The sequence below is a fragment of the Notamacropus eugenii genome, chromosome 3, assembly GCF_028372415.1.
Source record: "Notamacropus eugenii isolate mMacEug1 chromosome 3, mMacEug1.pri_v2, whole genome shotgun sequence".
Lineage (NCBI taxonomy): Eukaryota > Metazoa > Chordata > Mammalia > Diprotodontia > Macropodidae > Notamacropus > Notamacropus eugenii.
The window spans coordinates 135,202,145-135,227,872 of record NC_092874.1 but is presented as its reverse complement, the minus strand read 5'-3'; the positions used below and the strand labels follow the sequence as shown (position 1 = coordinate 135,227,872).

Below are 25,728 nucleotides of genomic sequence, written 5' to 3'. Positions count from 1 at the left end.
GGTCTATGCCTAATTCCCGCCACACTGTTATCCAGTTTTCCCAGCAATTTTTGTCAAACAATGAGTTCTTATCCCAGAAGCTGGGGTCCTTGGGTTTATCAAACAGAAGGTTACTATATTCCTTGCCTACTGCATCTTGAGTGCCAAGTCTATTCCACTTGTCTACCTCTCTGTTTCTTAGCCAATACCAAGTGGTTTTGATAATTGCTGCTTTATAGTAGAGTTTGAGGTCTGGTAGCGCTAGGCCACCTTCCCAAGCATTTCTTTTCATTAGTCCCTTTGATATTCTGGACCTTTTGTTTTTCCAAATGAATTTTGATATTATTTTACCCAGCTCTAGAAAGTAATTGTCTGATAGTTTAATTGGTATGGCACTAAATAAGTATATTAATTTGGGTAGAATTGTCATTTTTATTATATTAGCACGGCCTACCCATGAGCGCTTCTTCTTAATGATGCATATTTTTATCTTGGTTCAATGATTTCAAGGTTATATTACTTTGGGTTATTTGGAAAAGCAACAGTTAACTTAGTAATGCTAATAAGGTAAAGGTTTGGGGTTCCATGCCCGTGTAGACCAGTTAGTCTCTGCTTCATGGATGCCAGTCAGCCTTTCCAATACAAGCATTGCTCATAGTTGAGGAAGGAGCAAAAAGATATAGAGAAATCAATACCAATCTGTCCTTTAGACTGTAAAAAGAACTGAACAGGTGGACTCTTGTAATGGTAGCAATATTTTTCTATATGAAATTTATAGCACAATATCATATTTAATTTATTGATACTTATAAATAGCAACAGTTACTTAAAACTGACTTCTGACTCCCTGCCCCTTTTATTTTACAGGTGGGCCTCTTAGGAAGAACTGGTTCTGGAAAAAGCACCTTGTTAGCAGCTTTTTTAAGATTACTGAACACAAAAGGAGATATACAGATTGATGGTGTATCTTGGGATTCAATACCCTTGCAGCAGTGGAGAAAAGCATTTGGTGTCATACCACAGGTAAGAATGGCAGAATTAGCAAAAATTCAAAATTTTAATGAATATAATTTCTTGCCAGGGACAATCCTCTATCATCGGTTGTATATCAGTTGTGACCTCTCTAAGGAGATGTCCTGTAGGCATCACAAACTCATCATGTGCAGACCAGAATTCATCTCCTCCTTCTCCCCAAACTCTTCCATGTTCTTCATGTCCCTATTTCTGCTGAAGGTACCATAATCTTGGCCAGTCACTTAGGTTTGCAACCTTAGTTAGAATCCTTAATTCCTCCCTTTTTTTTTTTTACCCTTCACCTCCAATTAGTTACCAAGTCTCACTGACTCAACCTCTGCTCTGTTTATCACAAACTTTCACTGTTTTACACTCACATGCCACCACCCTAGGTCAGGATCTCTTCCACCTTTGCACTTACTGCAGTTGCTTCTTCACTGGTCTCCTGCACACAGAATTTCCCTTGTCCAATTTTCCTCCACCTGGCTGCCAAATTAATATTTCCAAAGCAGAGGTCTGACTCTGTCACTCTTGACTAAAGAATTTCCCAAGTTTCCTTTCTGCCTTGAAGATAAAGCACAAACTCCTCTCTCTGTCTTTCAAAGCCCATCTGGTCCGAACCAACCTTTCCACGTTCATTGTACATTACTCTCTTTCACACACTCTAACTTCCAATCAAACTGACCTACTATGCTATGTCCTGTATGTGACAGTCTATCTGCAGCCTACATATCTTTGCACTGGCTATTGTCTGTACCTGGAATGCACTTATACCTAGCTCGCTTCAGAATTAGTAGCTTACCTAAGTGCCACCTGCCTTGACCTCCCCCCAGATGGTAATGGCTTTCCCCAAGAACTTTACTTTGTCCTACAAAAGTACATATTTTGTATTTAGTTTTCTGTGTGCATGTTCTTTTATCTTTGAATACAATGTGAGCTCCTTGAGGCCAGGGATTGTTTTATTTATGTCTTTGCATTCCCATATAGGGGCAGCTAATAAATGTTGCCTGCTGAATGTATTGTATGATTTACATTTAATCCAGAACATATTTGTTAATTTCTCCTTTCTTATAAATTGCAATTTTTTCCTAGGAAAAATTTTTTTCTAGATGTTTACAACATTCTATGAGAAATGGTTATTACCATGTCATTAATTGTTTTGATTACATTTCCTAGCTGACATATTCCTCAACTGGAGCATGCTTACCACTTGTTTTCTTCTGCATTTTTCCCTGCTCCAGTGCTCTAAGCACCATGTTAGTAGTCACAGCAGGATGACAAATGTTTTCTAACACGTAAGAGATGCTGCTGAAATAACAAACATTTGGGAGAAGCATTAGGACATGAAGCAGTGAAATTGAAAATAAAAAGTGTAATCATTGTTTTTTTGTATCTAGAATAGAGTGAACCATGTCAAGATTAATCTGTAGCAAGTTTTAAAATGTCATTCTTTGATTTGGGTCATGAAACCTCACTAATATGGTAGGATTTTTTGCATTATTTTGCAAAAACAAGTGTTTAAAGTATGTATGTTTATGCATGTGAATGAGAGAGAGAAAATGTTACTAGTTGCTCATTTAAAATAAAAGTTAAATGATAACAATGGTGCTTGCAAACTAGACATAATTGGCCCTAATCTAGGTAACCTTTGAAAATTAGATGAAACTGGGCCCACATTTGGGTCATTTTTGTGATTGCTTTCCCCTATTCCCTACCTCTGCTTTACATCTTTAATACCTTTAACCAGCGATGAAGTAAATGTAATTTTTCATGATATACTAATCATTTCAATTTCTTTTCAATTCACTGAGCACATATTGCTCTCTGTACTTATTTTAGTACTTTTCAAGCCTGGCCCTTCATCTTGCACTTGGAAAATGAAAGTTATAAGCCAGGAGGAGCTGGATTCCAAATCTAGATGGAGAAGAAAATTGTACTACTTACCAAAATAACTTTATAAGGCAATTCTTCTTTTAGATATTAAAACTCTCTAGACTGATATTTTCAGTTCTTTTCCCCAGACTTCATCATCTGCTAGAAATTTGTTCTTGGTTGTAGATGGAAAATGTGATTTCTCCTGGTGGAAGAGAAGATTTTCAAATTCCTTAATAGCAAAAAATTCTAAAAAATAATAATGCAAATGGAACAAGCTTAAGAGCAATAGCGTAGAGAAAAGAAAAGTGCAGAACAGTGGAGACTAGAGTCTGGTCGGCTGAGGACCTTTACTGTTAAGGTTTTCTTGTGTCTTGTCCCCTTCCCTCCTATAAAGCAAACTCCTGTGAATAACACAGGAAAGACTTGTTTTGTTGTGGTGTCACTTACAGACAGATCATAGGGTTGTACGTCTGGAAGGGACTGGTAAGATCTTCTAACTCAGTAAAGGATAAGGAAACTGACCTGCAGAAATGTAAACTGACTTGCCCTGAGCCATGTGGCTAGTTAAGTAGTGAATCTAAGAATAGATTCCAGGTTTTGGGAGTCCTCACTCTGTGACCTTTCTACTCTGCCAAGATAGCTCTCTTTAGGATGCTGCTTGTCAGGGTGGATAGAAAGCTGACCTCAGAATCAGAAAGTTCTGAATTCTCCTGCCACCGCTGACAAATGCGACAGGGATGTGGGACCCTGGTTCTCTAAGACTAGAGACTGCAGAAAATCTGCTCATGTATCTTGTTAATTTGAATTTTTCTTCACTGAGAGTTCTCAAAGCTCAGGAAATCTCAGGTCTGGACCTTCTCCACTCCCCCTAAAATGCTAATGCTCAGGACCTAGACTTGGCATTGTCTGTGTGTGTGCATGTGTGTGTGTATACACACACACGCACATATACGTGTATGTATATATATATATGAATTCTTGCTTCTCCACCAAAATAAGTCTTTTAAAATCTACACTTATTCCAACTCACTTCCTACAAGGTAGCTACAAACCTGATGGTCAGCCTGACAAAATATTCTTTTTTCCATTTCATTACAATTTCCATAGTGCATGAGCTGTCAGATACCTCTCCCCATACCTATGGGAGACTTTGGGCCTGACTTTGGTCCCTGATGTCCTGAGCCCCAAGGTCACAGATAAACTGCTTCCCAGGAAGTTCTGAAATTCTTCAGAAATGCCCATTATATAGCAGAATGAAGCCCAAGAAGAAAACAACAGCAGAACATCCTCACATATCTTTATTCTCTGAACAAAAAGATGTTTTTATTTTTCTAACCTTTCTCACCAATTTCTGATTGTCATTTTTTACAAACTTCCTGGAATTCAACTTATAAAAAGAAAATCTCAAAATTCTAGGAGAAAAGTTTTTTTTTTAGCAATTTACTATATGCTTATTATTTTTTTTCTTCCAACTCCCCTCTTAACCCATGAAAGATAAAAGTTTATTAAGATTTCTATCATTAGAGACCTCAGGGAAATCAAGGTTAGGTGATCAAAGATGTAAGAGACTTGCTTGTGGCACACCCCTCCTCCCTTAGGCAGTGACTTAGATTTCATATTACAACAGGTAAAGTCACAGAAGGCAATTATTTTTGGCAAATTCTGCAGTGCCTTATCCTCATCCTTCTCACAGAACTAGCTACGTTAAGCTGTTGTTCTTTATCTCAGGAGCTGGACAGCATCCAAGGAGAACGTAATAACTGAGGAGATAGGGCAGGTGAGCAATTCAAGGCAGAAATTCTCTCTGAACTTTGCATTGATCTCAGGAGGGGCTTTGTAAAGAAAGGCAGAGGTGTCAGGAAATCAGGAGACCAGCATCCAAAAACAACACTAATTACCCACAATTCTTATGAAATAAATAGCCTTTTCTTTTTTTATCTTTTAACGGATATTTATTTTCCCTCCCTCCTTTTTCTCTTCCAACCCCCTACCATTGGTGGTGGGTGGATGGGGAGACAAAACTCTTATAACAAATGTGCAAGTATACAGTTAAGTCAAACAAAGGGCCTTGTCTAAAAATATGTTTCACTCTGTACCTTCACTCTATCACTTCTCTATCAGGAGGTAGGTAGCATGAATCATCATTGGTCTAATAGAGTTGTGACTGGCCTTTACAGTGATCTGAGTTTTTAAGTCCTTCAAAGTTGTTTGTCTTTGAATGTTATTGTTATTAATGCAAATTGTTTTAATTCTCTTCACTTTTCTCCACTTAAGTTCATATAAAAATTCCCAGGCTTCTCTGAAATCATTCCTTCTGTCATATCAATGAGAGGATAATTTGCTCATCTGTTCTGCCTTCCCCCTTCCATTGATGGATGTCCTTCAGTTTCCAATTCGTTGCTATAAAATGACTACAATGAACTTTTTTTTCAAATTACAGTTTTTTCTTTCTTTGATCTCTCTGGTGTCTATGAATTTCTTGAGGCTAAGGGCTGTTTTTACCTTCCTTTGTATCACCAGAAATTAGCACAGAGCCTAGGACATAGCAACCACTTAAATAAATAACACACACAAGAATACATTTGGATTAATTAATTGGTATAGTTTGACAGTCCTGTTCTCTTTCCTTTTAAAAAAAAATGGATATTCGTCTTCTCTAGTACGACATCCCTTCTTTTATTTTTCCCATCGTATTTAAAGGATTTCTCAGAAATTATATCAGCCCATTTTTTTAGTACCCTAGGAGGAAGTTGAATGTGGATTAGTGATGAACTCATTACAGGTAGAAATGAACTCTTTTACCATTTTTCTACTTACATTGACCATCCGGTCTCTACTAGCTATTTTTGTTCTTCGCAATCTAACAATTGTTCTGCTTGGGCAAGTAAAGGAAAGCAAAATCAAAGCTGCTGTCATCTCTCCATCATTTTTCATCATCTGTACTTTTTTTTTTTCATCATTTCTGTACTTCTTCAAAATGTACAGGACATTTGGCATGTTATTTCAGTCCAACTACTCTTTTCTTTTTTTGTCTTCTACTGCTTTTCTTTTTCTATGTGTCCAAATTTGACAACTTTCTTTAAGACTCAGCTGAAATGCTTTCTCTTCCATAGTTCCCATAGTTGGAAGTCATCTCTCTTTATAACCTTAGAATTTGACTTTTAATCCTTGTCATTGAAAATTATCACACAATATCGTGTATTGTGTTTGCATCCTTTTTTTGTCTCCACTATTCGTTGACTATTAAGGGATAACATTTTGTTCATTCATTTATACCTCACAATACCTAGGACAGAACTTTACACGTAGAAAATATTCTACAAATATTTATAGTAGTCAATATTTTTAATATTGCTTTCTCTCCGAGATTACCTCCAATTTACTTACATTCTTGTTTGTTTATTGTCTCCCTAATTAGAATGTGAGCTTCTTAAAGGCAGGGATTGTCTCTGTTTTTCTTTGTATCCTTAGTGCTTCAAGGAGTGCCTGACACTTAAGAACCACTTAACAGATGCTAATTGACTTGAAATTACTTGACTTGTTAAATCAATGAATGATGAAGGAAGGGGTGGTATTTAAATAGATCTTCCAAGACTGATAGGATTTGATCTGAGATATGCGGGAGGTCATTGCTGGGGAGAAAAGCAGCAAAAGCACAGAGATAAAAAATGATTATACTGGGTGGAAGACAGTGATGGTATTGACTTGGCTAGAGGGAAAAGTAAGTTTTAGAGAGGATGGGGGAAAAAGAATTAGCAAGTGGGGAATTTGGACTTAATCCCTAGGCATTAATTTAATCAATTAATTCTAAAGGTATTTAGAATACCTTCAATAGGTATTCTAAATTCTTGAGCAGGAATATGAAACATTAAATTTTTTCTGTGTGGATGTAGTAAATAATTAGAGGTCAAAGATCCTAGAGGCAGGGATACCAGCTTTGCACTTGATAGGGTTAAAATTCAGTCCCACAACCAAAGAGGGTTCTAACATTTCCAGAGAAAGAGCATAGATCTTTGTGGTTGATGTTATCCAGAAAAAAAATGCTATTAAAGTAGTTTATTATTGTTCTTTTATTTTTAGTTTATGGAATAAAACAAGCATTTCTATAATTTAGTACAATTTTTAAAAAAGATGATTGTCCACAAAACTGCAAATCTACTACGCTGAAGTAGTTTAGATATGGCATGATGATGATTATGACTAGGGTGGGGTAGTAAGGGGATGGAAGAATTATTACCATTGGAAAGAGGAAAAGTTAACTCTATAGTAGTGCTTCTGGAGATATGATAACATATTTATAAGAAATAGATGAGGGTCATTTCAAGTTGATAAAAAGAGCTTTTAAGCTTGAACAACTTTCACTCCCAAGCCAGGCTAGATTGAAACTGGATAATCCGTAGTCTATTAGTGTCCATTTACTTGTAAATACAGTCTGGCACTATCACTAACTGATAGCTTTCTCATCATTCATTTGCTATCTCATGTTAAATAAAGTCTATTCTTATGGTACCTGTTTTCTGAGGCTCTCCAAGTGTTCCATGGAAGTTAATCTATTCTTACCACACTTGGTACAATAGATAAGGGGGAAATCAGGCCACTAAAAGTTGAGTAATTTGTCCAAATGTGAATAATTTCCTTACAGTCCCTTGATTCCCAGTATTATGCTTTACATTATTCATAATATTAAATAAATATCTATACACATGAAACCTCATGTCCTATAAGCATTTGTTTTATAGAGAGAATAATTCATTCTGATTCACAGATGCTGATAAAAAAAATTGTTTGGTCCAAAAACTAAAATCATTTTGAAGGAAATGCCAGTCAGTCCAGTAGTACTAATATTTGTAAAACAAATCTGAATGTTTAGTTAATGATATAAAACTTTTAGGAATGAGAGAGCTAGTTTGTTCAGTTAACTTTTCCTTACCTGGGTGGAATAGTACAATATTATTTTAATGTTAGTCAAATGAATTATAAACAAAAATTATAGAACTATTTTCTTTTTTTAAAAATTTTTTTAAAAACTTATTTAACTTTTAACATTCATTTTCACAAAATTTTGGGTTCCAAATTTTCTCCTCATTTCTCCCCTCCCCCTACCCCAAATCGCTGAGCATTCTAATTGCCCCTATCACCAGTCTACCCTGTCTTCTAACATCCCTCCCTTCCCTTGTCCCCATCTTCTCTTTTTGTCCTGTGGGGCCAGATAACTTTCTATACCTCATTACCTGTATTTCTTATTTCCTAGTAGCAAGAACAATACTCTACAGTTGTTCCTAAAACTTTGAGTTCCAACTTCTCTTCATCCCTCCCTCCACTCCCATTCCCTTTGGGAAGGCAAGCAATTCAATATAGGCTATATCTATGTAGTTTTGCAAATGACTTCCATAATAGTCATGTTGTGTAAGACTAACTATATTTCCCTCCATCCTATCCTGCCCCCCATTGCTTCTGTTCTGTCTTTGGATCCTGTCCCTCTCCAAGAGTGTTGACTTTAAATTGCTCCCTCCTCCCATTGCCCTCCCTTCCATCATCCCCCCCACCCTGCTTATCCCCTACTCCCCCACTTTCCTGAATTGTAAGAAAGGTTTTCATACCAAAATGAGTGTGCATTTTATTCCTTCCTTTAGTGGAATGTGATGAGAGTAAACTTCATGTTCTTCTCTCACCTCTCCTCTTTTTCCCTGCACTGAAAAGTCTTTTGCTTGCCTCTCTTATGAGAGATAATTTTCCCCATTCCATTTCTCCTCCCAATATATTTCTCTCTCACTGCTTAATTTCATTTTTTAAAGGTATGATCCCATCCTATTCAATTCACTCTGTGATCTCTGTCTCTCTTTCTGTGTGTGTGTGTGTGTGTGAGTGTGTGTGTGTGTGTGTGTGTGTGTGTGTGTGTGTGTGTGTGTGTGTGTGTAATCCCACCAACTACCCAGATACTGGAAAAAGTTTCAAGAGTTACAAATATTGTCTTTCCATGTAGGAATGTAAACAGTTCAACTTTAGTAAGTCCCTTATGACTTCTCTTTGCTGTTCACCTTTTCATGCTTCTCTTCATTCTCATGTTTGAAAGTCAAATTTTCTTTTCATCTCTGGTCTTTTCATCAAGAATGCTTGAAAGTCCTCTATTTCATTGAAAGACCAATTTTTCCCCTGAAGTATTATACTCAGTTTTGCTGGGTAGGTGATTCTTGGTTTTAGTCCTAGTTCCTTTGACTTCTGGAATATCCTATTCCATGCCCTTCTATCCCTTAATGTAGAAGCTGCTAGACCTTGTGTTATCCTGATTGTATTTCCATAATACTTGAATTGTTTCTCTCTAGCTGCTTGCAATATTTTCTCCTTGACCAGGGAACTCTGGAATTTGGCCACAATGTTCCTAGGAGTTTCTCTTTTTGGATCTCTTTCAGGAGGTGTTCTGTGGATTCCTTGAAGACTTATTTTGCCCTCTGGTTCTAGAATCTCAGGGCAGTTTTCCTTGATAATTAATTTCAAGAAAGATGATGTCTAGGCTCTTTTTTTTGATCATGGCTTTCAAGTAGTCCCATAATTTTTAAATTGTCTCTCCTGGATCTATTTTCCAGGTCAGTTGTTTTTCCAATGAGATATTTCACATTATCTTCCATTTTTTCATTCTTTAGGTTTTGTTTTGTGATTTCTTGGTTTCTCATAAAGTCATTGGCCTCCATCTGATCCATTCTAATTTTGAAAGAACTATTTTCTTCAGTGAGCTTTTGAACCTCCTTTTCCATTTGGCTAGTTCTGCTTTTTAAAGCATTCTTTTCCTCTTTGGCTTTCTGAACCTCTTTTGCCAATTGAGTTAGCCTATTTTTCAAGGTGTTATTTTCTTCAGCATTTTTTTGGGTCTCCTTTAGCAAGGTGTTGACCTGCTTTTCATGCTTTTCTTGCATCTCTCTCATTTGTCTTCCCAGTTTTTCCTCCACCTCTCTAACTTGATTTTCAAATTCCTTTTTTGAGCTCTTCCATGGCCTGAACCCATTGAATATTTATTTTGGATGTTTGGGATACAGAAGCCTTGACTTCTATGTCTTTCCCTGATGGTAAGCATTGTTCTTCCTCATCTGAAAGCATGGGAGGAGATATCTGTTCACCAAGAAAGTAACCTTCTATGGTCTAATTTTTTTCCCTTTTTTAGGCATTTTCCCAACCAGCTACTTGACTTTTGGGTCCTTTGTCAAGAGTAGGATATACTCTGGGAATCTGTGAGATCTCAGTTCCTCTGAGGTGGCACAATCAAGCATGTACTGGTCTGGATGCAGAGAAGGATTTTTATGCCCAGAATCTTAACATTTACCTCTCCACAGCCACCTGGCCTCCAGTTCCACTAAGTCAGCACTGGGGGCTGGTTTTCAGATAAGCTGGATGGGCAGGGCTGCCATTCAGTGTGAGACAAAGACCAGCTCGACCAGAGCCTCCACCCAGGGCTGAGGTAGTAAGACTCAGCTCTTCAATGCCCCCAGGGGTTTTTACGCTCCAACAATGGAGCTTCCATGCAGGCTGCTGTGCAGGCTCTCTGGCCGCTGCCTGCTGCCAGAGCTATGGGAAGGCCCTTCTCCCTTCCTGGCCAGCTGATAAAACCCTGTTACTGACCTTTGGCGCCTGTGGATTGAGGGATTTGAGGACCCGCTGCTGGGACTGGAGATTCCACCCCCGAAGTAGTCTCCCAGAGTCTCACTTGGCCAAGGGCTGGGCTCTGCACTTGGCTCCACATCTGGCCCAACTGATGTTTCTGTGGGCCTTTCAGGTCACCGTGGGCTGGAAATCTCCTCCACTCTGTTTTTCTCCACTCTGCTGCTCCAAAATTTGTTGAGAGTCCCTCTCTACAGATATTTCATGGGCTGTGGGGGGAGACCTGCGTAAGTGTGTCTTTCTAGTCCACCCTCTTGGCTCCGCCCCCCAGAACTATTTTCTTAATGGTATCAAGCACATCATACTTCAAGCTTTGGACATTTAGCACTAGATAATAATTTTCTAATTTCATTTTCAAAAGGTCAGAAGCACAGCCTGCTGGGAAGAAAGACATGGTTGACATGTCAGTATTCTAATGCCTCTAGTTTTAATATTTCTGCCCTAAACTTTCTTTAGCATTTGTAAAGATAAAAACTCATATTACTAGTTTTCTTCATTATAAGATTTTTGTGTGTAGTAAAACCTATGCTATATTCATGTGTCTAAATGACTCCTCTCTGGTCAATTTAATTTTCATGCAAAGCTAATGAAATGATTACTCTAATTATAATGAGTCTGTTTATTTATCTTATATGCTTTCACTTAAAAGGGTATAGAAAAGGTTTCATGAAGTATAAACTGATTACTAGAATCTTTGCTAATTCTAACTACTTTAGAAGGAAAAACTCCTGAGTGGCTCCATGGATAGAATGCTGGACCTGGAACCAGAAAGACCTGAGTTCAAATCTAACCTCAGACACATGCTAGCTGTGTGACCTTGGGCAAGTCACTTAACTTCTGTTTGCCAGCTGTGAAATGGAGATAAATACAACTTCCCCCCAGGGTTGTTGTGATGATTAAATGAGAGAATAAGTGTAAAGCACTTAGTATAGTGCCTGGCACGTAGCAGGTACTTAATAAATATTTCCTCCCTTCTTTTTGTTTCCCTTCTCTTGTTTCTTAAATGAATCAAAGAGGCTTACTTTTTAAAAGAAAACTATGATGAATGCTTTTATCAAGAACCCTTAAAAAAAACTTAATAAATACCCCAAAATTAGCATTTCCACATAGAAAGTTGAACAAAAAGATGATCCCAAGTGAAATTCTGAATTCCTATTGTACACAACTTCCTTTTTTTTAAAAAGAGTATCTAATAAATTTAACATTAGACTTTCAAAACTGTCCTGTTTATTTGTTTTATACTTCCTTCTATTTTTTTTGCGTTTAAAAAGATATTTCAATTATCCTCTTTTCTTTCTTTTCTTTTTTCCCCCTGGCAACATTATTGTTTAGCTTATTGTTTCCCCTGTAATATTAACTGTATTGACTTTATTTTAATTTTATAGTCTTCATTCAATACATAATAGATTTTGCTCCATCCCTTTATTTAACTCTGTGTCAATCTTTGTGTTTTTTGTAAACAATATATTGTTTGATTCTGCTTTAGGATTCAATCTATTACTCTCCTCTATTTTATGGGTAAGGTCATCCTATTCATAAATGTAATTATGATACTCTTATACTTTTCCCTATATCCCCCACCCCCATCCCTTTTTTACACAGAAAAAGATGGTGTTGAGAGAGGAATGTGCTCATATATTGGTCCATGGTACCTATTCTCTTCCTTTTCCCCAGCCCTTATCACCATCTCTGGATTTAGAAGTTTATACAAGCTTCTTGAGTGAAAGGTTGTTTTGTTTATGACTAATTCTCTCCTGAATCTATCTTTCCTCTTAATCCTCATATCTCCTATTCCAATCTGATCTCTGATGAACTTAATGGGTTTTTTTTTTTACCCCAAATTCTTTGGATATATATGTGCATAAACATGTGTGTGTGTATATATACACATGTGTGCATGTGCCCATGCTTTCATTCAACCTTCCTTTGTCTAAGTCAGCTGAAACTGAAGTTCATGGACACACTTTCCCTATCCTTTCATCCATGTTTGTATAGTGTTATTCTCAAATACTCTGATTATATGAGATATAAAATTTCAACCTTTCCTCATTCTTCACCTTCATTTCCTTTTTTCTCTTAAGAGCATCAAAATAGAAGAAAACTTCTCCCAGGCTCTCTGACTTATTTACTCCCCTGTGACTCTTAAAAACATTAGAATCCTGAGAAGATGTTTTTCTTTCTTCCCATCCTATTAGAATATAAACGTCCTCAAGCTTTAGTTTCTTCTAATTGCTCAACCTTTCTATGTTCTATGTATTATTCAACCTTTCTATATTTCCCATGAAATCTGTGTTTGTATTTTAAAGTACCTATTAAACTCTGGTCTTTATCAGGAATACTTTAACATCTTTATTTCATCAAAAGTTATATTTTTTACCCTGTAATGGTATATTCAGTTTTGCTTGGTAAGTTATTCTTATTTATATGCCTTTATCTTTTCCTGGCTAGAATAACATTCCAAACTTTCTTCTTTTTTAGTGTTAGTTGCTATGTCTTTGTAATCCTAACTCTTGCTCCTTGGTACTTGATCTTTTTTCTTTCTGTGGTTTTTTTTTTCCCCTTTTATCTAGAAAATCTGGATTTTGACTTTCAGGAGGTAACTAGTGGTTTCTTTCAAGTTCTTTTCTAGTCTTCCAGTGGGAAGGCTTCCATGAGCGATACTTAAAAGTAGGAGTCTTATAACCCTTTCCATACTAACTGTAGGCTTCTGCCTATCTCTTTTGGGGGGAAATGGTCTGGGAAAATGCATTTACTATAATTTCTTCTTGGATCTTGGGATATCATTACTTATCTTAGTACTCTTTTTTGATCCTCTCTGGGTTGTGAGGGAACCATAGCATGCTGTGTTCCCATTCATGTTTCCAACTTGAGAGCTTTAAGAATGTTTTTTAAAGTGAGTAATCATTGGCTACTTCACACATTTAGAATGTTTTAGAGAGGCAACAAGTTATGTTGGATATGTTCTTGAAGCTAGGAAGTCCTATATTCAAGAACTACTTCTGAAATAGTGGATGTGTGACCCTAGGCAGTCACTTAACCTCTGAGAGTTCTAGGTAACTATCTGAGACACAAAGTTGAACACAAAGTGCTGACCTACATAGGTAAAGGGAGTTTTCTTTTCTGAGAGTTCCCTATACTAATGAAATCACAGATCTAGTCCCTATCCCTATAATGTTTTATCCTGGATTTTCTAATAATGAGGAAATGGCAACTGAAATAAAGAATTCTACATAACTTTCAGTTGCTTAATTCTTTTAGAAACTTAGAGATATAAAAATAGCTCTATACTATATTGAATATTTTAAAAGAAAACCACAAAAGGAACTTTGTTTAGAATCAAAGTTCATCATGGATTGTGAAATGAAGACTGCCATTGTTATGGACTCCCGATCCAAGTCAGTGGGAGTTGTGTCTATGTGCTCAGAATTATTCTGTGATTTGAAATTAGATTTTCAGCAAGAAGTGTTGCTTCCCAGGCTATTATTTTTGTTCTAAAATATAGAGTCAAGCTTTTAATCATGTCGTTTCCTTTTTTTCTCTATCCAAACAGAAAGTATTCATATTTTCTGGAACATTTAGAAAAAACCTGGATCCTTATGGGCAGTGGAGTGATCATGAATTATGGAAAGTTGCAGATGAGGTAAGGATATCTACAAAAGATGTGTACATGGTAACTGAAGCAGTTGTTTGCTATGATGAAAGAGATAGTCCAGTCATAGATATTAAAAATGGTTGTCACTATTAAAAGACTATTGGAAATGCTTTGCCCATTGTTTCATCCAGAAACATATTTATGATACATTCATGACAAGGCCTCATATATAGTTGGTGTTCACTAAATATTTGTTGGAATGAAGTGAATTCATGACATATCTTATCCTCAAAATAGAGAAGTTATTGTAGATAAGATTCCATCAAGTGAAAATATAATACAAAGGGCAAAATGAATGATTTGGCAGTTCTAATACTGATTCTGCCACCATGTGACTTTAGCCAATTCACTTAACATCTCTGAGCCTCAGTTTTCTTATTTTTTTAATGAGGAGATTGGACTATATAGTCCCTAAGGATCCACCCACCTCTAGATCTGTGATATTTTGAATCCACCCTGACCAAAGGTACTTAGGTAAATGTTGTAGACAAATACTAATATCATCCTGAGTTAGCCTATATCAAGTTTAGAGGGATTTAGCTAGATTCAGATTTTCCTTCTGATCCCAAACTGTCCCTTACATAAGGGGCTTTTTCTCATCAACTCTTTCTTCTACCTTTCTAACCAGGACAAAGTTGGCCACCCTATGGGATGGCACAGATACATCTTTAAGACTCCCCTGATGACCAGTGAGTAGACAGAATAGTCAGAATCTCCTCTTCTCTTTTGAAGATGGCTGCTCACAGGCCATTAGGAGAAGTGTGGTACAGTTGAAAGATTACTGAGTAAATTTCATTCTTTGTAAAAGGATGGGAGGGGGTAGACCAGATGACCTCCATGATCTCTTCCAGCACTAAATATTTAATCCTGTGATTTTATGACCTTCAAATGCCAGCTTTGCCACTATTACCTATGTAACTTTGGTAAAGTTAGCTTTTCTGGGCTTTACTTACCTCATTTGTGAAATTAAGTGTTATATTAGGTGGCACAGTGAATGCTGGGCCTGGAATTGGAAAGACCTGAGTTCAAATTTGACCCCTGACATTTACAAACTGTGTGACACTGGGTAAGTCACTTGCTCTCCATTTGCATCAGTTCCATCATCTGTGAAACGGGGATAACAATAGCATTTATCTCCTAGGGTTGTTGTGAGGACGAAAGGAGATAATAATTGTAAAGTGCTTAGTGTAGTGCCTGGCACAAAGTACATTCTATAGAAATATTAGCTATTATTATTAGTATTATACTAATGATACCTAAGATACCTTCTTGCTCTAAAACTAAGATCCCATGATATCTAAAGTAAATAAAACACATGGAAAAAAATCTGGAAATCATGGAAAATTTTTACGAAGAAGTCAATAAAGTTGATGCGTTCCCCAGATTGCCATACACTTACAAGCCTTTTTACCATGGAGACTGTGGTCCATTGATGGAGGAATTCCGATGATCATCTAATCACTTGAAGAGGGACCTTTTTTTTCTTTGCAGGGTGAAGGGTTAGGGGGGACAGATACAGCCTTAAAATGCTACTAGATAGGTAGTCGCTTATTTGGCTTATGCATAAGTTGAACTTGTTCTGTTGCTTCAGACATCATACCAGAGAAAGATAATGTAATTCATTATAATTCATCAAACATTCAGAGTAAATGTGAAATTTGTGATAATAGCATGCTGGTTTCATGGAGCAAAAAGTCATGATATTTTAAAATGTTTATCAAATTTGACTGCCTTTTTTAAACCCCAAACTTTTCTTGTCTTTTTTAAAAAAAACATACTCTAGTCCTTCTCCAAATCCTGTTATATCCTAAATCCTCCTTTTTTTTTTTCCTGGTCTCTCTTCAGCATGCCCATGTTAGCTCTGTCAGGAGCTTTGAACTGTTACTGAGTGTTAAACACTTACTTGTTGAGTGCCCAACCTTAACATAGACCTAATAAAATACTACTTAGATTAACCATTTTCATTACTCAAGTTTCCTTATTACCCAACAAAAATTCTTTTCATGAAAGTTTTAGAGAAAACATTAACTAAACTTGTAAACAATACATGTAGAGATCTTTGATCTATAGTTCAGAGGAGGTAAGGCTAAAGGATGTCATTTTTAGATTTTTTGAGAAATACAACGTTGGGGAGGGCTGGAATTAGAGTAGGAAAAGTATCTGAACCTCATGACAGTTTGATATCTTGCCAGTTCACATAGGAGAGGATAGAATCAGAATCATAAGCATATTGCAAGATAAACCAAAAGAAATACTAATGAGTAAAATACCAAAAGGTTTACAAAAATGCTACCCCACACTCACACCAAATCTTAATTTGCAACACTCCTTTTAAGTATAGTAGACAAAGAATATTTGTAGATAGGTATTTGTACACTATGAGACTCATGATTATTTACCTTGTTAAATAAAGTGCGAACTTGGGAGTCAGAATGACACGAGTTCAAATCCACCCAAGACTCTAAATAATTACATGACTCATAGCAAATAACTTCTCTGAGGCTCAGTTTCCTTGTCAATTCCTCCTTCCTTCCCCCCTCCCTGAGACAATAAGCAGTCAGATACAAGTAATATATGTACAATTATGTAAAACATTTCCATATTAGTTATTTTGTACAAGAAAATTCAAATAAAAGAACATGAAAAGTAGCATGTTTCAGTCTTCAATATCAGATCTTTTTCTGGAGGCAGATGGTACACTTCATCATTAGTCCTTTGGGATTATCTTCAATCATTGTATTTCTGAGAATAGCTAAGTCATTCCCAGTTCTTCATCCACCAATATTGCTGTTACTGTGTTTATAATGTCCTCCTGGTTCTGTTCACTATGCATCAATTGTTGTAAATCTTTCCATGTTTTTTGTCATTTCTTATAGCACAATAATATCCCCTTATAATCATATATCATGGCTTGTTTAGCCATTCCCAAATTGATGAGCATCCCTTTGATTTCCAATTCTTAGGCACCACAAAAAGAGCTGCTATAAATATTTTTGTACAAATAGGTCCTTTCCCCTTTTTTGAGATGTCTTTGGGATATAGACCTGGCAGTGGTATTGCTGAATCAAAGGGTATGCACAGTTTTATAGCTTTTTGGGCATAGTTCCAAATTATTCTTCAGAATAGTTGGATCAGTTCACTACTCCACCAGTAGTGCATTAGCGTCCCAGTTTTTCCCACATCCCCTCCATCATCCAACATTTTCCTTTTTTATCCTATTACCCACTCTGATAGGTGTGAGGTGGTACTTCAGAGTAGTTTTAATTTGCATTTCTCTGATCAGTCTTGATTTAGAGCATTTTTTCATATGCTTGTTATCTATATAAATGTCCTATCTACCCCAAGCAGTAGCCCGATGCTTTCTCATCAGACCTTAAGGACAGCCAAAACAAACATCCTTTGTCACATGACTCATGTTGTTTGGACTTTAATGTTCCTGATACTGTTCTTATAGGACCTTATAATTCTTTTGTATATCAAGACATTCTCTTACTTCAAAGTACAAAACAAATGAATTTCTTTTCAAAAGTTCTAAAATTCTTAACCGATTCAGGCTGAGAGTTTATAAACTGTAGTTTAACTGGATGCTTCTTAGAACTTCAAATGCTGCATTCTACCTGTTCAAAGTCAAGTGTGTTTACCCACATGACATTTTGAGGATGTGTGTGAATGGTCAGTAAGTGAGATGTTTTTCCTTTATTCCTTTTCCTGTAGGTGGGACTGAAGTCTGTGATTGAGCAGTTTCCTGGCAAGCTCGATTTTGTCCTTGTTGATGCTGGTTGTGTTCTAAGCCATGGCCACAAACAGTTGATATGTTTGGCTCGGTCTGTTCTGAGTAAGGCAAAAATCTTGCTGCTGGATGAACCAAGTGCTCATCTGGATCCTATGTAAGTGTAGTGTTTCTATTTTTTTGACAAAACAGAGAGAGCAGAATCATTCAGCTCTATTTAACATTGACTGACATTTTTGTGATGCCATCTCCTTTGTAACCTCTAGTCATTCACCTAGGTACAATAAGATTTCATAGTGAAAATGCTACAATACTAAATGTCCAATGGTGCGTGTTTATTTATCTCAATGTGAGTCACATGCTTAGCTCTTGGAGACTACTTCAAAATGTTATGCAAACTTGTAGTGTTCATAGCGGATGGAGCTGTGTAGTTATACAAGCAAAACCTAGCTACCTAATTTTCTTTTTTTTCATTTCAAATACAAATTCATAAGTGATATCTGTAGTGATTGACAAGAATACAAACAGTAGTGTATTTGTGGAATGGAAATATTAGTGATTTTCATAAAGAATATTTTATTTTGGTACCTTAAAATGTTTGCCCCATGAGTTTCTATATGCTAAAGATCTGATCTGTTGCTAAAAAAAAAATACAAAAAAACAACTGATCATAGCTAATTCTGTATCAAAAATCTTCTCTTTTTAAAGATTTTTTATAAAGAGTGGTAAATTATTCAAGAGCCTTAGAAGACGCAGGCTTGTATTTATTTCGTGAGAGCCCCTATAAAGCCAGAGCTTTAAAATTCTGTCGTTACATGTGCTCATTGTTCTTTCTCTCTTTTTTTCTGATAAAAAAGAACATATCAAGTCATTCGAAGAGCGCTGAAGAATGCATTTGCCAACTGCACCGTAATCCTCTCCGAACACAGGATAGAAGCAATGCTCGAGTGTCAGCGATTTTTGGTGAGTATTTTGTAATTTACTTATAATCCGATTTCCTTCTTTAATTCTCAGTTGAAGAATTTCAAGTTCAGGTTCTCAGGTGTGTCAAGAAGGCTATATTTAGAAAGTCTCTGCAAATATTCCCAGCATACAAGTTCCTTCCTTAGACTTGTGTCATGTGAGGCCGCTGAGTATTTCTCAACGTAGCTACCAAAGGTTCTGGGTTTGATCCAAGCCGTGAGGTCATGTTGGAATTAAGTGAATCTGAAATGGGAGCAGATTGCTTATTAATGTGTATTTAGGAGACTCTGCTTGGGGTCCAAGCTGTGGGACTATGTTTCAGGTGAAACCATGCTGTAAAGAGGTCCTTCTGGTACTTATTCCAATTAAATCCTCTTGGATGACCTCCAGAGCAGATTTATGTAGTGCTAAGTTCTGTATTATATTTGATTTTATTTTGGTCTGCCTCTAGAATTTTCTTGTGTATACACTTGAATATAGAGTATTCATTAGTATCAGGTAATCTCTTTTCTCGTACGATTTGTTTCATTGTTGTCATTGTTCCTGTTGAAAGGTTCGACAGCTTCTATTCCTTGTGGAAAGCTCCCCTCCCCCCCTCCTTTTAGTGGTAAAATCTCCAACAATTTTTTTTTAATGATGATTGGAAGCTCCCCTAGGCATAGTCACAAGGAAATTTTTTTTTCTGGAGGTGGGAAGTCAAGACAATAGGGGTTAAGTGACTTGCCCAAGGTCACACAGCTAGTAAGCAAGTGTCTGAGGCCGCATTTGAGCTCAGGTCCTCCTGACTCCAAGGCTGGTGCTCTTTTCACTGCACCACCTTGCCACCCCCACAAGGAAATTCTAAGGATGCATTTCTGGTGAGACTTTGTGCATCCCTGAGCAAGATCAAACATTCCCATGTTTAAGGAGCTTTTTTTTTTTTTAATTATCCAATGAGTGATGAATTTGAAGGTGGGCTCCTGGTCTTAGTCATGGCTTAATTGTGTGAATGAAATTGGGTTCTAGTTTGCCCATGGGGGTGTATCAAGTGTTCAAGGAAGACAAGCATCTCCTGTGTGAGGGCTTGCTGAGCCCTTTTCAGGGCTTCTTATTTTCCTTTTGTGTCTACCTGATACTCAGCTCTCACCTTTGACTCTAAGGAGCTGTGACATTCACAGTGAGTGGCTGCACCCCAGTAAACTGTTTTGGCAGACAGGCTAACCCACAATAAGGGAAACCAGTGGGCCTCAAACCATCAGTGAGTTGGAGGGGTATCTACCTCAAGCATGTGAAGACTTCTCCCTATGGAACGAGTGAATGAGAACAATTTGTTCCAAAAGCCTTGAAGGAGGCTGCAGATTGTTGTCTACCGCTGGACTTTGATGACTCTGGAAGAGAGAGTGCTGAGGACTTTTATACAACTCTGACTCATTTGAATCCAATTTATGCACAGATCGAGACATCACCCTATGATGTCATTGGTCCTGTTCAAATATGAAAGACAAACAACAGTTTATATATTACAGTTTATATTACAAATTGTAATATGCTGTTCTTGGGTTGGGGAGGGACTGGAGAGAAGGTTTGAGAACTCAAAATTTTAAAAATTGAATGCTATAATAAATAGAAAAAAGTGGGATAAAAAGAAGTTGTACAGTGCCCAACAGACACATGTAATTGATTGGTAAGTACTTGTTATTTAAGAATGAAATAAAAATATTTTTCTTTGCAATATGCCATTTAGCCAATGAAAAAGTCATAATAACTTGATCCCTAATACTGACGAGGCTGCTGGTTTTGCTATATACTAAACACACACTGATTTCTAAGGTGATGGATCCTAGGACTGTTGATTTAAAATTAGAAGTAACGTCAGAGTTCATTTCATCCAATCTGTTCACTTTACAGATGTGGAAACTGAGACCCAAAAGGTTCAAGTGACTTGCCCGAGGTCACAGAACCTGTAAATGAGATAGGATTTAAATTCAACTTCTTTGATTTCAAATCTAGCAATCTTTCTGTTGTACTAGGAAATGAATTAAATTTCTACCATGGAAGTTGCTAAAGGACTTTGGCATTCTTTCTTAGTAGGGGTGTCAAGTGGTCAATATTCTACCTGTCACAGTTGACACTTGCTCTTTTGTATAACTTCATGTTTTGGTTAATTTTGTTTGTTTATTTTGATTGTGGTGACCCTCTACTGGACCGATTCTGAAAAAATGCCATGCTGCTATATGTAAGGACTATAGTACAACACAGGCAACTCTAGGGCCTCAGATTGAGTAAATGAGGTAACACTGATGATGACCTGTCTCCTTTTTGGAGGGGGGCCTTGGGGTCTTTAATCTCTTCCTAAGAACTCATGGTAAGTTCTCATCTACCTTCTTCTCTGTCTTCTTGTTAGGTCTGCTACTTAGCTTACATTGTCACTGAAGGGCTAACCATTCCACATTTCACTAGGTCATAGAGGAGTGCAAAGTGCGACAATACGAGTCCATCCAGAAGCTGGTGAATGAGAAGAGTCTCTTTAGGCAAGCCATCAGTCACTCAGATAGGATGAAGCTCTTCCCCCACCGGAACTCCAGCAGGCACAAGTCCCGAGCCAAAATCACTGCCCTGAAGGAAGAAACAGAAGAAGAGGTACAGGAAACCAGGCTTTAGAGAGGCACTGCTGCACATTCTTGCCAGGCTCACCTCACTCTTTGAATTTTATGGGAAAAGAGAGCCTTTTTTCCTTCTGCCTGGGAAAACTATCCTGAATAATGTTCCAAACCGAGAAAGATGAAAGAAGACTCTTCATGAGACACTATGTGTGAGTGAGTGAGTGTGTGTGTGTGTGTGTGTGTGTGTGTGTGTGTGTGTGTGTGTGTGTGTGTGTGAAAGAGAGAGAGAGATCTGAGCATGTGTGCGTGCCTGGGGATGTGCCTTCTTGGCAAAATGAAGCAATGTAAAAGGCCCTGAAGATCCTTGAAGAGTTATTGCTTTTTTTTTTTTTTTAGCAACATAGATTGCCTTGAGATGCCTCCACTTTCATATTTACTGACTATATATATGGTGACCATGAGCCAGAGCTTTCCAAGAACAGTTTATTTGCCTTATAAAACTTATTGAGAAGAATGAAAGCTGTTAAGTCTCACTGTAGGGGTAAACAAGATGAATTTTAGCTTCATGTATCTCCATTTCCCCTTTTTCTTTAGCATCATAAGAAACAGAGTACCCATTGAGCATTCTGACTTTTAAAGAATCACTGTGACAGAGATGACCAAAGATGGCCCCTCACCATAGTTCGTAAATCATAGCAGGTAGGAATTAATGAAGGAAGTCAAATCAGGTTGTCCAGATGTTAGGGTCAAGAATGATTTAAATATAGGAAAATCCATGTTCAGTAATCTAGATAGTTTGGACCCTTCTCTCTACATAGAGATAGGGGTTGGAAAGGTCCTGTATAGTAGAGAAACATTATACTTTGTAAACTAACACACCAGGACTTCTTTAATATTCTGGTAATGGTAAGATAGAAGGTGTAGAGAACTGCCCTCATGTAAGCCTGCCTAGTACTTCAGTCCAGGTAAACCAGTAATCTGGGTGGAGGCGTGATGAATAGAGCAGCAGACTCTGTAGGAAAACATGAATACCAGAGGTGTTGTGTGGCAATGTCTGTAGCTTCATAGAGTATACATAAAGTGAAAGATAAGACAGAAGACACATTGAGGCAGAGTTAATAATGAATCAGTTTTTATATTCTTCCACTTGCAGTTTTAGGATGTAGAGGAGTTTTCCCCTAGAAAATATTATTTATTTTAATACTGTGTCAACTTCATATAAAGAAAATTATGTATTTTGAGAATGATTATTCTGCATAAATAGAAATATATTTGTACAAAAAGATTTTTTTATATCAGAGATATATACTTTTGTGACACTAGTTATTTTTATTATACACTTTATTAAAACTGGAAAAAATATTGCCAAACCCTAGGGGGAAATATAAAAAAAGGGCATTAACTACCTTTTACCTTTTCAGATGTGTAGGAAAGCATCATGCTTATATAGATGTTGCACATTCTGTTTTATGTGAAATATCCAACCCAATGGGTCACCTCAGCCAACTACCTTTCAGATATAGTTCCGTAGAAAACTATTACAAAGTTTGAACATTTTTACCGAGTGTACACTGTTTTCTGAAATCCAAGTAGGCCTTGAAGATTGCATTTTATTTATTGTCAAGAAAGAGTATATCATGTGTGTCAATAAAATTCATATATTTGTGTATAATCAGCTGCCTATCTGATGCATTTATACATTTTACACCTTCTTGAGTGCTGGGATTCTTACAGATATACAGCTTAATTCTTAGCTCTGAAAATTAATTCTTTATTTTAATTAAAACCACTTTGAGACTTTGTGTTCCTCCTATTCTCCCTTCATTACCTAGTACATTTGTGAGGATGAAGAATGAATTGAATCCTCCATTCAACATAAACTCTATGAAACTCCTAGATGGAAGACGGTCACTTCACAAACTGCTCCTTTGTTTTGTCTTTGAGGTTTGTGGAACAGTTTTGGGAAAGTGAGTGGCTATTATAATCATCCATTTCCTCACTTTGAAAGCCCTTTCAAATTATATTAGTAGTCTTGAAAGCTGTTGCTTCAAACCCAGGGTGGGAGCCTATTGATCCCAGTGACATCTCTGCTTCCTGGCTTCCCTGCCCTCTTTCAAGTCCAGATAAAATCCCACCTTGTGCAGGAAGCCTTTACCAGTGTCTTTTCTTGGTTCATTATTTCCTGTTGATCCTGTGTATAACTTGTTTGTACGAAGTTGCTTACTTGTCATCTCCCCCGTTTGACTGTAAGCTCTTAGAGAAAAGGGATTTTTTTTTTACTGTTTCCCCAGCACTTCCATAGTGACTAGAACAGAATAGTTGCCTAGTAAATTGTTGTTTTATTTGTCCTTCATTTTCGAAGGGGACTGTGATATCTGGGGAATTATGACACTACTTGCAGTTGACTTGGATTTGAGTCACCAGCCTCACTTTCTCCTCCTGAGCCATCTGGGTCCAGTGGCCAAATATTCATCAAGATGACGAGATGACCAGGGCTCTTTTTACACTAAGGTCTTTTCAGGTTCTCACTTTGAGTGAGGTAATGCCCATTCAGTGAATACTTACTGAGTGACTGACAAGTACATAATACCCAGTAATATGTGCCTTTGTTGATTTTATGGGGTTTCAGTCATTTTTTCTCCTTTAGAATAAATGTGTAACTCATTTCCATGTGACTATGTAAGAACTGATTAGTCTATGTTCCTTCTGTCCTTGCCATAAATTTATGGGAAGTAAGTGGTTTTGTTGAATATTTCACACCTTGATAGCCTCACACATGTTCCTCAGAAGGCACTCTAGGACCATGTTATCTCTGTTTCCTTCCATTTAAAAAAAATTAAGCTAAAGAAAAAACCTTTTTTATATAGGCCACACAAATCAAGAGCAAAGTGAATGGACCAAGAAAAATTCAAACTCTGGAAGACCATTTTTATAGCAGTAAAACCTGAAAGCACAATTTAAAAAAAAAAAGTAAAAAGATTTGTGTTTGTCTCTTTATCTCTCGAGTTTGTCCTCTCTTTTCTGCTTTTCTCCTTTCACACTGACTCATCACTTCTTGGAACTGGAGAGATCTTCAAGATCTAATCCCTACCTATAGATCTGGTTCTTTTTATACGTACCTGCCTCTTGTTACTTATGTTTCTGTCATCACTTTCCAAATTTTTTCTAGCCAATTTTCTGTTCTGCCTTTCTTGCCTTTGTGGTCTGACCTTTTTATTAATCGCTCGCCCTCCTGTCCTACTTGTTCCCATCCTTAATTGACTTAACTTTTCTTCACTTCCTCTTCCCTAGTCCTTTAACTTTTTTCTTTCTCAAGATGAGAGAAAACACAAAACAAACCAATACCTGCCAGTAACTTACTACCTCCCAGGGCTGGGAAATGGCAATCCACAGAAAAAGGTTAATAAAACCCCCAAAGTAAATACTGTAGGAGTAGGCCAAAGTAAGAATCTCATATACTATTTAGAGCACAATTTAGACTTCTGTTTAAAGAGCTCAATATCCAAACCTGTCTAACCTGTAAAAACAGGTGTAGGCTATCCCACTTCCCTATTAAAAAGATAGAGGTAAAAACCTATAAAGGCAAGACAAATATATTAGGGCATGAGAACTCCAAATTAAGAGAGTTTAAAAATATAATTAGTCCAGTGTCCAGGGTTGTATTCCCTCCTAGTGGTATTCAAGCCTTTTGAGAAGGGGAATTTTCCTGGTTTATTTGGTGGAGGTAATTCAAATTTGATGCATATTTTGAAAAACAGAGAGGCAACATGGTGTAGTGGTTAGAGATACTGCCCAGGAGCCAACTGGCTTGGGACTCGAAGTTCAAATCCTGTCTCTTACATATATTATCTGGGTAAGCATGGGCAAGTTATCCTACCTTTCAACTCTTAAAAAAAAGTCTTCAATGGAAAATGACTTCCTGTTCTTCATTAGTATGGAGTTGGCCATCTGCATTGCCATGGACCTGGAATTTCTGATACCAACATGATTGCTATTGGTACCAGCATGGAACTTCTGATACTGCCCACTCTTCCCCATGAAAACAAGCATAAGAATAGATACAATAAATTAGAAATATAAAACTGCACACTGAAATCAAACTGTAACAATATGATACTGAGGAAGTTTAGACACAAAGGTGACAAATTAAATCAGATTATCCTGAAGTATATCTTCCTCTTCCATTCCAATCAAGGAGAATGCTAACTTTTCAGCTAGAGATCTGGCCTTGGAGTGAGAAAGACCTGGGTTCAAGTGTCATCATTGACACATACTGGCTGTAT

General features: G+C 37.1%; 1 protein-coding gene across 3 annotated transcripts in view; it reads left to right on the top strand.

Moving 5' to 3' along the window:
• The window catches only part of CFTR (CF transmembrane conductance regulator), a 235,378-nt gene extending 212,261 nt beyond the window's left edge, over positions 1–23,117 (top strand). For all 3 annotated transcript variants that reach the window (XM_072652953.1, XM_072652954.1, XM_072652955.1), the window contains 5 exons: positions 847–1,002; positions 14,069–14,158; positions 17,885–18,057; positions 18,758–18,863; positions 21,303–23,117. In XM_072652953.1, coding sequence (XP_072509054.1) covers positions 847–1,002; positions 14,069–14,158; positions 17,885–18,057; positions 18,758–18,863; positions 21,303–21,503 — 726 coding nt within the window. In that variant the 3' untranslated portion in view covers positions 21,504–23,117. The remainder of the gene's footprint in view (positions 1–846; positions 1,003–14,068; positions 14,159–17,884; positions 18,058–18,757; positions 18,864–21,302) is intronic.
• Positions 23,118–25,728: the final 2,611 nt, after the last annotated feature.